Source organism: Anabrus simplex, chromosome 10 (assembly GCF_040414725.1).
Source record: "Anabrus simplex isolate iqAnaSimp1 chromosome 10, ASM4041472v1, whole genome shotgun sequence".
Taxonomy (NCBI): Eukaryota; Metazoa; Arthropoda; class Insecta; order Orthoptera; family Tettigoniidae; genus Anabrus; species Anabrus simplex.
Window position 1 is genome coordinate 28,266,791 of NC_090274.1, and position 13,445 is coordinate 28,280,235.

The 13,445-nt window shown below is 39.6% G+C and overlaps 1 protein-coding gene across 6 annotated transcripts in view; it reads left to right on the plus strand.

Annotated features, from left to right (window-relative positions):
• Ocrl (Oculocerebrorenal syndrome of Lowe) overlaps positions 1-13,445 on the plus strand; it is a 102,107-nt gene that overhangs the window by 72,777 nt on the left and 15,885 nt on the right. For 5 of the 6 annotated variants that reach the window (XM_068229397.1, XM_068229399.1, XM_068229400.1 and 2 more), the window contains 4 exons: positions 1,417-1,513; positions 1,605-1,742; positions 6,055-6,152; positions 8,673-8,726. In XM_068229397.1, coding sequence (XP_068085498.1) covers positions 1,417-1,513; positions 1,605-1,742; positions 6,055-6,152; positions 8,673-8,726 — 387 coding nt within the window. The remainder of the gene's footprint in view (positions 1-1,416; positions 1,514-1,604; positions 1,743-6,054; positions 6,153-8,672; positions 8,727-13,445) is intronic. The other variant, XM_067154418.2, reaches the window with a different exon arrangement.

Here is a 13,445-nt window from a genome sequence, read left to right on the forward strand (position 1 = left end):
GTAAGAACAAATAGATTAGCTAAAGCACAAAAATTAACATGGGATATCTACAAAAAGAAATGTCTATCAATAAATACAAAAATAAAACACTACAACACAGTTATAAAACCGGAAGCTACATATGCAGCAGAAACACTCTTTTACCTGAATAAACAATCAAAGACTGACAGACTTCAGAAAATTGAAAGGAGGATTGGAAGAACCTGTATCAACAAAAAATATCAGAAAGATGGACAGTGGCGGTTAATACCTAACAAAGTCGTGTACAAAGAGCTAGAACCCATTACAGATACTATGCGTAAGAGGAGACTGGGATTCTTTGGACATATCATGAGGATGCAGGACTCGAGACTTCTGAAACAACTAGTACAACACAATCTCGTCTCAAAAAATACCACAACAGGATGTAAATGGATCAGAGAAGTAAGAGAGGATCTGAAGGAAATAGGCCTTACAACAGAAGACACCAAAAATAAGATAAAATTGAATACAAAACTCAAGAATACAAACCTCCGCTTTACCCTTACACAAAACAAACCAACAACACGCACATTTTCAACTGAGGAAAGGGCACGAAGATCGGAGCGTCTGAAGAAGTACTGGGAGGACCGCAAAGCCCGAACAATCCCTTCAAAGAGACCTGAACGACGGACTGACTAAAGTGATCCTATGTGGTCATAAAAGAAGAAGAAGAAGAAGAATTGTGGGTTGTCATTAAATTTAAAAATGTAAACACAAACATTCATTTCGTACTGTGCTCGGAAGTATTGAAGGAAGAAACTATAGAATATTGTACAATGTTATCCTTAAATTCAATTTTGGCTATAAATCATAGTTTTTCTTTTTAATATTGAAACTATTATGTCTTGTAATTTAACTGAATTTTGTAATAATGATTAGATTATGTATGTCCATTTATATGGATCTAATATTTTCATTTACCCTTCTCAAATAGGCCTACTAAAAAAAAAAAAACTTGCCATAGCTAATAAATGCTATTTCCTCAAATAATTAATGCTATAATTTTGCACCTCTAATAATGATTCCATAGGCAGGGAAAATCATATAAACCAAAGCTGATTCATCACATTTTTATTATCTAGAGAACCTTTTGTCTTATTTTATTGCTAGTTGATAAATCATCGTCGTCTTCTTCTTTCAGGACTGCATAGGATCACTTTAGTCAGTCCATTATCCATTTTCATTTGTTCTGATCTTCGTGCCCATTCTGATGTTGAAAATATTTGTGTTGTTTCTTTCTTGTTTTTGTGAGTGTGAAGTGAACGTTAGTGGTCTGGATATTTTTGTTTAATTTCATCTTATCTGTGGTATCTTCTGGTGTAATGCCAATTTATTTTGGATTCAAATTTTCAGTCTTACTATGGCATCAGTTGTAATTTTGATGTTATTTTCTAGGTCCCTGTCACGTTCGAATTCATTAAGAAGTTGGACGACTCTAGTTATTGTAAAGATTGGTTGAACATTGAGCCCTATGCAGGATTCATCATGCCAGGTGAGATTTTCTCTGAGCACTTCAAGGATTCCTCCTGTCTTTGTAAATATTCATTGAGCATAGTTTGAGACCAGCATGTTCCTCTCCACAGGGGAGAAGTGTGATATCAAGCTAGAGGTGTTTGTCGACAAGAAATCTGCCTTCAAGCTGAACTCAGGAGAAGATAAACTCTACGATATCTTGGTGCTACATTTAGAAGGTGGAAAAGACATCTTCATTACAGTCACAGGTAAGTTATTGTCCTTTCTGACACATTTGTATATGTATATATTGTATTTATTCACTTAATGGATGCTACCTTATAATGGACATGCCCAACTTTTCCCCTTAAAATTTTGGAAACGAATTCCTGCTTAATAGACACATTTCATTTCAACAAAAAATCCTAGTAATATTTAAATTCTTAAAATCAGATGGATTGCAGTATGCCGTAAAACTAATAAATGAAGATTAACCACTGCAGACTCGGTTATGCTAACAATTTTGCAGAGGATAGCAGTTATTCCCATAGTATGTGTAATGTATTATAATAATAATAATAATAATAATAATGGCGTGTGGCCTATGAAGAGGCCTGATGCAGATCTTTCGGGTCGATGCTGTATGGGCCCTACTTATGATCTATTCTAATACTGAAGATGGCTCATAAAATTACCCCCCAGCCACTGAAGGTTAAAATCCCTGTCCTTGCCAGGAGTTATACCTGGGACCTCCTGTCCAAAGTTTAGCACACTAACCTTTAAGCCATGAAGATGGGCAGTTTTACTGTAATAGTAGTAATAAAATGTTGGTTTTTGCCATACTGCCACACTCTTCAACCAGATCATCGAGAACAAACTTCCCTTTGCATAGACAACCAGCACGACAATCCCAATCTGGAAGGGTAAAGGAGTCGTGAGCGACTGCTCAACATAAAGCCTTATTCGACTCCTCTGCCATACACTGAAGATATTCGAAAGAGTGCTGGGCAACAGGCTCAGAAGCATTGTCACATTAACATCCAACCAGTGTGGATTTGTTAAGGGCTGCAGCGCCATCCATGCCACACGTCTATTGGTGGAAAAACGTAGGGAAAGGCAGAAGAGTGTGCACATGGCATTTCCGGACCTAGAAAAAGCATTTGACCAAGTCCCACACATTCTTATCTGGCGAGCCCTTCGTAGTCATGAAGTCTCAGAAGCCTATGTAAGTTGGGTCCAGCTGGAATCTCCCCGCTTTTTGATATCACTGTGGGTGTACATCAGGGCTCAGCTCTGTCACCATTATTATTTATCCTCTACTAGGATACAGGAATGGCTGACATACAGACATTGCATCCCTGGACTCTTCTTAATGCGGATGATGTGGTACTTGCCCAACAAACATGCCTTGGACTCCAATGCCAGACACAAACTTGGAGCGACAAATTAGCTGAGAATGGTCTGCGCCACAACACCCAGAAAACCGAAGAGCTAGAATGTGGCCCCCAAACTAGCAGGACCATAAGGATCAATAATCAAGACTTGCAGAAAACCAAGCATTTTAAATACTTAGGGTCAGTTGTCACTTCGAACTGTGATGCCAATTTTGATACCCGAGTGTGGGTAAATGCAGCTTGACTCAAGTGGACACAAGTCACCGGACTCCTCTGCGATAAAAAGACACCTCACCATCTGAAGGCAAAAATTTACAAGACCGTGGTACGCCCAGCAGCTATTTACGGGGCAGAATTTCGTCCAGTGACAAAAAAGCATGTGCAGACTCTTCATACAATGGAAATGAAGATGCTTCGATAGACTCTTGGACTGACTCGATGTGACCACATAAGAAATGAAGATGTTCGACAAAGGCTTGGCGTCGCTGCAATTGTGGAGAAAGTAAGGGAAGCGTGTCTCTACTGGTACGGTCACGTTATGAGAAGGCAGGACGGCTCAGTTACTAAAACAGCTCTCCAAGTTGATCTGGGAGGAATATGACCGCGTGGAAGGCTTTTAAAGCAGTGGACTGACAATATCAAGGCCGACATATACGATGTTGGTTTAAAACCTGAAGATGTCAGCAGTAGGACGAAATGGAGGAGATGTAGCAAGACAGCGGACCCCATACTTTCGGATAAACGCTAGGAAAAAGAGAGACTCTGTGTACTATCTGTCATATGGGGATAAATCGTTACTTAGCGTCGTGAACCCATTTGACTTCACACAGTATTCTCGACTAAGCATCGCTATCTTTGACAATGTTCAGGTTGTCTTAACCCTTTGAGAGTCAGGTTTCTTAGTCCACTGCATACCCCAAAATTTAGGTTATTGCACATGTTTGCAAAACAACCCTCAGGAGGCATTATATTTTAATTAAACGAATGAATTTAACATAGTATGTTAACAAGACATCAAACAACTAGTTTGAGCACAAAAATTGTGAAACATCATTTTTAGTAATGTTTTTTGATTTGATAATCCTCAAAACAAGGTACAAGGAACAATTTTTACTTGCTTACTTAATCTGCTTACCCTCCAGGGTTGGTTTTTTCCTCGAACTCAGCGAGGGACCCCACCTCTACCGCCTCAAGGGCAGTGTCCTGGAGCGCGAGACATTGGGTCGGGGGATACAAGTGGGGAGAATGACCAGTACCTCGCCCAGGAGGCCTCACCTGCTATGCTGAACAGGGGCCTTGGTGGGGGATGGGAAGATTGGAAAGGATAGGCAAGAAAGAGGGAAAGAAGCGGCCGTGACCTTGAGTTAGGTACCATACCGGCATTTCCCTGGAGGAGAAGTGAGAAACCACGGAAAACCACTTCCAGGATGTCTGAGGTGGGAATCGAACCCACTTCTACTCAGTTGACCTCCCGAGGCTGAGTGGACCCCGTTCCAGCCCTCGTACCACTTTTCAAATTTCGTGGCAGGGCCGGGAATTGAAACCGGGTCTCTATGGGTGGCAGCTAATCACGCTAACCACTGCACCACAGAGGCGGACAACACTTTTTTGAAAATGTAAATTTCTGAAGAATTTTTTGTCAGTGAAACATTCTGAATTCCTGACTTACTGCCATCGAAGTTAAAAGTAGTTGGCATGAATTGGTTAGTTATAGTCTCGTCTTCCCAAACTCTGTGATTATTAGGCGCTTTATTTACGTTTGTTCGCTTCGGACGTGGCGGCTGTAAGACCTCATCCTCACTTTCATTTAAGTCTTCGCCACTTGAGTTATTTCCAAATATACCTCCTACATCGTCTTCATCACTGTCTTCAAATACTGAACAATCACTTTCAGCATTCATAAGAATTTCACAAACTGTATCGTCGCTTGTAAGCAAGTCAGCTCGACTTCGCGCAGCCATGTTCAACTGTTTGCAATTGACTCGATAAAGCTGAAGACATCCGCTTAAAAACATTTCATTTCCAGCGCTCCCCATGGTGATAACAATAACCTAACGACTTCAAAATATAGCCAACAGATGTAGGGAGCTATCCGTTTTTCAATCATTGTCTAAAGACATACAGTTACGAAGATATATCACTTCAAACTCCAACACGCTATATATTGCGCCGTAACCACAGCGGCACTTACCACTACACGCAATATATTGTGCCGTGACCTTCAAGGGGTTAAAGCCTGCTGAAGCCGACAGTGGGGTTCGAACCCACTATCTCCCAATTGCAAGCTCACAGCTGCACGCCCCTAACTGCATGGCCAACTTGTTCGATGAAACATAACATATAATGTCAAAGATATTAAAATAAAATACATCCAAAAATTGGTACTACAAGCATATTATCTTTTCTAGAGACAAGGTAGTATCTCATGATCCTACCTTACCCCATAAAATGTTAGTGTAGTTTGGCCGGTATCTAGCCAGTTTGCATGCTTCCTTGGTGACAGGAAGCAGTTTCTGAAGAGAACGTGTAGTTAGGCACAACTTGCAAACTAGGAGATTGTTCGTGGTCTGCTCTTCACTGCATTTGTATAATGTGGAGCTGCAGGCAAATCCCCAAATCCTCATGTTAAGTCTTTGATTTGCCAACTCCAGTGTGAAGCCTGTTGAGTGCCTTCCATGTTGACCAACTTTCCTCATGACCTGAAGGGAGGCTTTCAGTAGGTACCATCCATTCTGCGAGGTAACTGTATCTGGAACGCCATGAATTTACTCAAAATTTTGAAGGTGACTCATTGAGAATTTCTGTTGAATGAAGGAAGCTTTTTCTTGACTTAAGCCTTCGGTTTGCTGATTGATATCCATATACGGTATATATTTCCAGAAGCATACTGTAAATTCGTAAAAATGATGAATAATGGTAGTAATGCAGATATGTTTAATATGTTTGTTATGTATGAACACTACCCAGGGGTAGAAGTTCAATATTCCTTACAATAGACATGATATAGGTTTCCGGGCTTATGGCGTGTCAAGAAAATAAGGTGAAATTCTTAACGTTTTGCAGAGAACTTCGCTCTGCGTCATCAGGAAAAAATCTCGACTATCCACGAGAAAGCCTTTCTCATGTCTATAAGTACAGGCCGTGAAAACATCTACGGCAACGTTCCTTACAATCTTTTTTTTTTCAGGTACATATCAAAGGAGTTGTTTTGGATCATCCATTGAAGCTTTGGTCTACATCAGTGTTCCTGTCAGGGAGATCCCCGTTGGCCGCCTAATGGAACTGGTGAGTCTTGTCTTGTTTTTTCCTCGGTTGCTCCCATCGTGATTGAATTGCCCTTCTGTTTGTTTTAGAAATTGTTCTGTGCAAGATGATTGAGGAGAGGTGCTAGAAATCTATTTATTTAAAGTGATATACGACAGAGATTAGCCCCAATTGTAGCATACATAGAAAAATTTCTTGCATAAATATATTATTTTCTCAGGATACTTTTAAAAAAATATTTATTTACAACTTGCCTTATATCGTACCATCTCAGATAGGTCTTAGGGCGATGATGGGATAGGAAAGGCCTAAGAGTGGGAAGGAAGTGGTCATGACCTTAATTAGGGCAAAGCCTGGAGTGTAAAGGGGGAAACCATAGGAAACCATCTTCAGGGCTACATGCAGTGGGGTTTGAACCCACTATCTCCCAACTGCCTAAGGATATTTAAAACTTTGTTGTTCCTCGTAATCTTTTGAGCTCTTCTTTTAAAATCAGGTTATAAACTTCAGGGCTGATGTTGATAATCTCCTTTTCCCCTTAAAATGACTGCCATGAACGCACCAACAATTTTGGAGTCATTTTCGAATACAGCAGAACTTTGAATCATCATTTTTGATCAAGTTCTTCTAGAAAAGGCTGTGGATGCAGGAATCGAGAAGCTGTGCAATGAACCGTGTAAGGAAAAAATGTGCATAAATTCCATTTAATGAAGCTTGTGAATCTTTTACCAACATTGTGATGAATCTAAAAACTGAAATTATGTATATATATTCCAAGAAAGAAAAAGGAAAGAATGCTCTAATTTTGCTGATTTTCTTGTCATTTTATCTGAGTCTGTGTCCGTTGTCATGCCTCAATGACTAGCATGGTGGCCTTTGGTCCATGAGCTCCCGGGTTAGATTCCCGGGTGGATCAGGGTTTTTAACCTTCATGGCTCAGGGGGGCTGGGTGTGTGTGCTGTCTTCATCATTAGAATCCTTGCAGACGTGTAGGTCGCGTATAAAGTCTTTATCCATACAATTTGTTATGTCTCGTGCTGTATGTATCCTTATCTAGTTATCTCTCTTTCTCTCTTTTTCATTTTAATTCTAGCATATGCAAATTTCTAAGCTGTAGATGTAGCTGAATGCTGATTTCCTCTATTTCTAACTGCTAAAATTCTGTTCAATTGAAATGTGTTCTCTCCTGCTGTTAGGTGTAATGTATTGGACACTTATGTGATTAAAAGTATCTGAACATCATATCAAAAATGTCCTCTAAGTGTTCATCAGACAGTGCTCATTAGGTGATTTTAATACAGGCTTAGCATACCGTTTGCCTTTATATTACAACTCTGCTGGATGGACTGTCAACCAGGTGTTGAAATGTATCCGAGGTAATGCTTGTTTAAAGTTGATTCTTTAACTTGTAGCAGCTTGTAGAATTGTCTTGGTTCAGTCCAAAGGAAATATAAAGAATTTTATTCTGCTTTCAAGTATATACCAGGTACAACAAATATTCTTCTTGCAGCGCTGTAGAGTGATCTCTGTCGTAGTGGTCTGGAGCAATGTCGTCATTCTACCTCAACCCAAAGGTGTTAGATTGAGGTCAGGACTCTGCCCACATACCACTCATGAATATATGGTAGGGAGCATCATGCTGAAACACATGGGGGTGGTCTCCAAACAGGTCTTCTACTGTACACAACATGCAAGTGGTCAAAATGTCCATATATTCTTACCACTTTAACATGTTCTGTCGTTTTATGAGCAGTCTTAAGTTCCTTCAATGAAAAACACCCACCACAGTGTCACCCCACCTCCGTCAAATCTCACTGTGGGCGCTGTGCAGGTTGGCATGTATCATTTAACAGGATTCGTCACTCCAGATTACACATTTCCAGTTGTCCATGGACAATGGCAGTGCGTAAAGCTTGCTGATGAAATGTGCAATTTTAGGGGCAAGTGCCTAGCGTTGAACTCCAGTCACTGTACCTGCTGGTGCACAGTCACAGTGCTTGCTACAAGTAGTGCCAGTGTGGAATTTACTGGTGATGGTGTCACGTCATCATGCAGTTTTCCTTACCACCTTCAGTACCTGATAAACTCTATCAGTCAGCAAATTTGGCCTAACTGGATGTGGTTTTGTTGAGGTTGTGCTTTCCTGTTTCTATTTCAAATTCAAATCTCTAACTTGAGAAGGGTGAAAATAGCCCTGACTGATTATTTACTGACATGGCATCCAATAACCATTCCACATTTAAAGTTACTAAGCTCTCTTGCTCCACCCATTCTGGAGGTATCTCATAGCACGAAACAGTGTCAATCCCTCAGCTGCCTTCTATAGCAGCAGTGTTCGTAGCGACATCTGGGCGCTAGTTTGGTATATGAAGAGGGGTGTTCTGATACTTTTGATCTGATAAGAGTATAATTTGCATATGCCAGCTTTTTATATTTTTTCTCTTTATGCGATAAGTCTCTGGTATCAGCTGCTTTTTGTTCTGTTTTATTTTGTAGTGTCAGTTTTATGTGTTATTTACTTTTTCTGTTCCCTCCCTTCAGGCTTTACAGCAAGCGAGCACAGAGAGGAGCAATCACACGAATCACCAGCTAGATGTTAGTACCATTTTACATGTAAATTGGTTTAGGACTGTGCTTTTAAGGTGGAAAGTATAAAGAAAATTGTCATAACAATAGATTTTCTCACAAAATCCTGAATGCTTGTGCAAAGTTGTTTCCTGAAATTGTAACTGCTCATAGAGTTGTTTGTGGTTCAGTCCAAAGTGGAGATTAGGAAGAATTTTATTCTACTTTTGAGTATACATCAGGTGAAACAAAATTCATTACTCAAACTTCTAGGCATGATAGAAGAAACCAAAACAGATGTTTTATCAAATAAGCAGAGGTTCATAATTGATAGGGAGTGGAAAATTTTGCATTTTGCAATAGCCGCAAATTTTAAACCGACTTTCAACTGAAAGTGCAAATAATACTCAATTAGCAAATACTTGCAATCATCCCCTGTTCTTAGAGATGCAGGATCTTGTTTGTGAATGCCCTCTTCATCACTTCCCATCAAACCTTGATTGGTTTCATGTAAGGTAAACATGGAGTCAGAACTGTTCAGAATGCTCCTCAGAGCCAGGAACAATTTGGGACTGATGACAACATGCATTATTCAAAACAATGTTTACCTTTGTGATTATGCTGTCGTGGAGCATGGTTACTGTGCCAAAATTGGTGCATAATAAGTTAGGGCTTGCTTTCATATCGGTGAGATTTTCTGTAGAGATGAGCACGAACCACTTCTGTTCCTGCTTGACCTGCCTCATTGGCGAGTGCAGCAAGTTTGTGCCACCAGCCTCGACACAGGCAAGTCCCACACGGAACTTAGCAGTAGAATATTAAGCTATTTACAATGTGATTTATAAAGTTTAAAACAATAGAAGCAAATGTTTTCTTTTACAATGGAATAAATGATGTTTCCAGCAGGAAGCAAGGAGTATGGCAAAATCTTCTTAGACTTCTATGCCACATATTTCCTAATTAACAAGTATACCCTTTGATCATCAGTTCTCCGCTCCAGCAAGCTGGGTTTGTGGGTTTACGAGCTTCTTCCAGATCATCCTGGCCATCTATAGTCGATGTTCTGCTTTTTGCTGCCAATTTAAACACGTTTTGCAATATCTTTTGAAAATTTGCTTTTCCCAACCACAACGAGGTTTCCCTAAGGGCCTCTTACTAACAACATTCCTTTCATAGTGTGCTTTTGTGGCCCTGTTTGGAGCCATCCTTTTCATATGTTCATACCATTGTTATCTATTTAATTCTTAAGTTCCCAAAAGACTCTTGTCCAATCCAAATTGTTGCCAGATATTCTCATTCTGTATTTTGTTTCTCCTTGTCTTTTGGATACAAGAGCAAAAGTATGTCATCTCAGTGGCCTGTAGGTATATTTTGCAGGTCTAGTCAAAGTTGCTGCTTCCAGTCTGTATGTTGGAATTGATACAAGATGTGCTTTGTACAGTATGAGCTTGATAGCTCAAAATAGTTGATGAATGGAGCATTAGAATTTTGATGCAGCTTGTATCCTGATGCCTATTTCCTGGCTTATGGTATTGTCAGAAGAAGCAAAGTTCCCTAAATGTTCGAAGTTATTAATAATATCTACTTCTTCATTTTGCACTCGCATGTGGACTGCTTATGGATTTTGACTCATCACTAAACAAATGGTTTTAGTCCGGCTGATGATCTTTTCCATTTTTTCAAATTTTTCTTGCCAAAGATCTAGTTTAGCTTGAACTTCTGCTCATCTCTCACCCCATAGCATAACATCAGGAAATAAAAGTGCATTTGTTGTCTGACAAAGCAGATGCTACAGGAGATGCTGCAGATATTGTTAGATATAACTATTGGAGGAGTTTAGGAACTGGATAATTTCTTTCAAAGAGGCTTGTTTAAATGTAGTATATATTTGTATGAGACTTGTTTGTGGATTTTCTCATTTTCCTTGTACTGTTGCAACTACTTCCAGATTTTCTTTGACTGATGACAAATATGCACTGTGAATTAAAGTGAGTTTCAGTGTCGTGGAGATCGGAATGTTCAAGTTGATGGACCACTCCACACTCCTACGTACTGTATATTTAGCAGACTGAGTCTGTAGAACTACAAGATTTCTTGTGTGTTTGAGATGTCAGGGCGGGCTTGTAAATCAAACGAAAATATAATTCAGATCTGCCTACTTTGCTAAAGGTATCACTGTTGGACAAAGGCATTGGGTTTGAGCGCTGACTTCTTGTTCGTCTTTAATTTTCTGGTTCTGTCCATGTCTTCTTCCTCCTTCAACAATGATGAAACTGGGCACAGGTATGTTTCCTAATTTTCTGTTAAATAGTGACACAGAATGAGGAATCAACTTGTCAGCTGAATTGTTATTGCTAATCTTTCAAAAAAGTTCCATTGAAGTATCAATAAATAATTTGGCTCATACAATTTTGCACAAGCATTGAGATCTTTGTTTCATTGTTGGAAACTGATTTTATAATGTGACTAACAATGGTTTTGGTATTCTTGTTTTGTGAACATTTTTTGTGTTTAACCATCTTTGTACCCTTTTGTGCCTTAATGTTTATACGTAATCTTGAAAATGACTTCATCTCTCAGTTGTACGGTAAAGGTGTTAAGTCATACACAAGGTGCTGAGTCCAGTTAAATACACCACCATCTGGATGATTCACAGTAATTGAAGGCCAACTGAGTGGCTCAGATGGTTGAGGCGCTGGCGTTTTGACCCCAACTTGGCAGGTTCGATCCTGGTTCAGTCTGGTGGTATTTGAAGGTGTTCAAATACGTCAGCCTCATGTCGGTAGATTTACTGGCACGTAAAATGACTTCTGCAGGACTAAATACCGGCACCTCAGCATCTCCGAAAACCGTAAAAAAGTAGTTAGTGGGACTTAAAGCCAATAACATTGAAGTGATTAGTAATTGAAGGTGATGGTGTTCATTATTGTTTTAAGGGGGAGTACGGCAAAGCAACCATCCCCAATCATATTTAGATATATTGGATGTAACAAAATTGAATTTTCAAACTTCTGGGGATAATAGAAGAGACAAAAACAAAAAAGTTTAAAAAAAATAGATATTGCTCAAAAGTTCATAATTGAGGTACTTTTTGAAGTGTTTGGAAATGAAATCATTACATTTCATTTTAATTCTTTACAAAAATGATTTAAAAAAAACCAGCCTTCTGCTGCAATTAAAGCTCTGCGACAATGTGCCATTGCCTGTCATAGATGTTAAAAGATTCCAGGCATGTTCCGTAGAGAGTAAAAGCTGTAAGGACCAAAGTGACAAGCTGTTCCTCCAATTGAGTTAGTCTCTTGAAGCATTCCCACACAAAATAGTTAAGTGGGGTGAAATCAGGAGAACGAGCAGGTCATGTAGTAGAAGGCTGCGCTTTTGAATGGTTTTTATAAAGGATTAAATAGAAATGTAAGAGCATCATTCTCACTCATGTCAAAAGCACCCATCTATCGTCCCTAGAAGTTTGAGCATTGACTTTTATTACAACTGGTATGATAATAATAATAATAATAATAATAATAATAATAATAACGTTGTTTATTTAACATCCTTTTACCCAGAGTAACCTGTTGTGCAAACTGGCTGGTTCAAAGTGGGGTATTCGACCACGAACTATCCGGATGTGAGCAAGTACCCTTTATTACACTGCCACAGCGTATGCATGTCCAGTTTGGTACTAGTTGTCTCATGCCAAACAGCTGGATGTGGCTCTCATTGAGACCTGTTGGTTGGTGACAGGCTGTTTAAAGTCTACTCCAGTCAACAAGCTCTTGTCAGCTTGCAGGAATTACACCACCACATATCTCAACAAGGAGAGGACACGACTACATGGATATGTACCCCCAGCTTGGAGACTGAAGTCCAGGAACAGTCTTTTTATGAACATCTTGGGAAGTAGGTAATTGGATCAGCCAAAAGGACAAAATTACAACTGTCTAAATGTGTGTGATGTTAATCAGTGTAATTTTAACTGTAAATTCTAGATGTTTCTGACACGAGAATAATAACTGTGCTAGGAGGTGAGAATTTCTCCACACAGTAATTCATTAGCATGTCAGAAGTCAATGGCATGGAGTTGTGTACCCTTAAATGCCACTGACCTCAGCTGGATTCATATCTGCTGTCATGACCACTAAGGGCAACATCTAACAGACTGTACTTCTGAGGTGGCTATAAAATACGTAAATCTCTTGACTTGGTTGAATGTCTCAGACTAGAAAGCACTGGATCTCTCTATTATCATCATAATCATCATCATCATCATCATCATCATCATCATCTCTTCGCTCCAGCAAGCTGGGTGCGGTTGTGTATGAGCCTCCTCCAGTTTGTCCTATCCATCCACAGATGCTGCTTATATAATTTCAGAACTGGATCTCTCTATAAACAACAAATATAGATTATCAAAATCGGAAGTAATCAAGTTTCTAGTCTTCCTTAATCTTGAAATAACCAGCATTTTGCCCCTGTGTGACAACAGTTCGTTGGCCCCCGCGGACTAGTGGTAGCAAGTCTGCTTCTTACCCAGAGGACCTGTGTTTGTTTCTCAGCCAGGTCAGATATTTTTTCCCGTGGTTTGAGGGCTGGTTTTAGGTCCACACAGTCTGCACAATTACAGTCGAAGAATTATCTGAAGGTGATATGATGGCCCTGGTCTAGAAAGTGAAGAATAACATCCAAGAAGATTAGTTATATTGACCACTTGTCGCTTCATAATCTGCACCTCTTCAGGCTGGATAGTGGTGG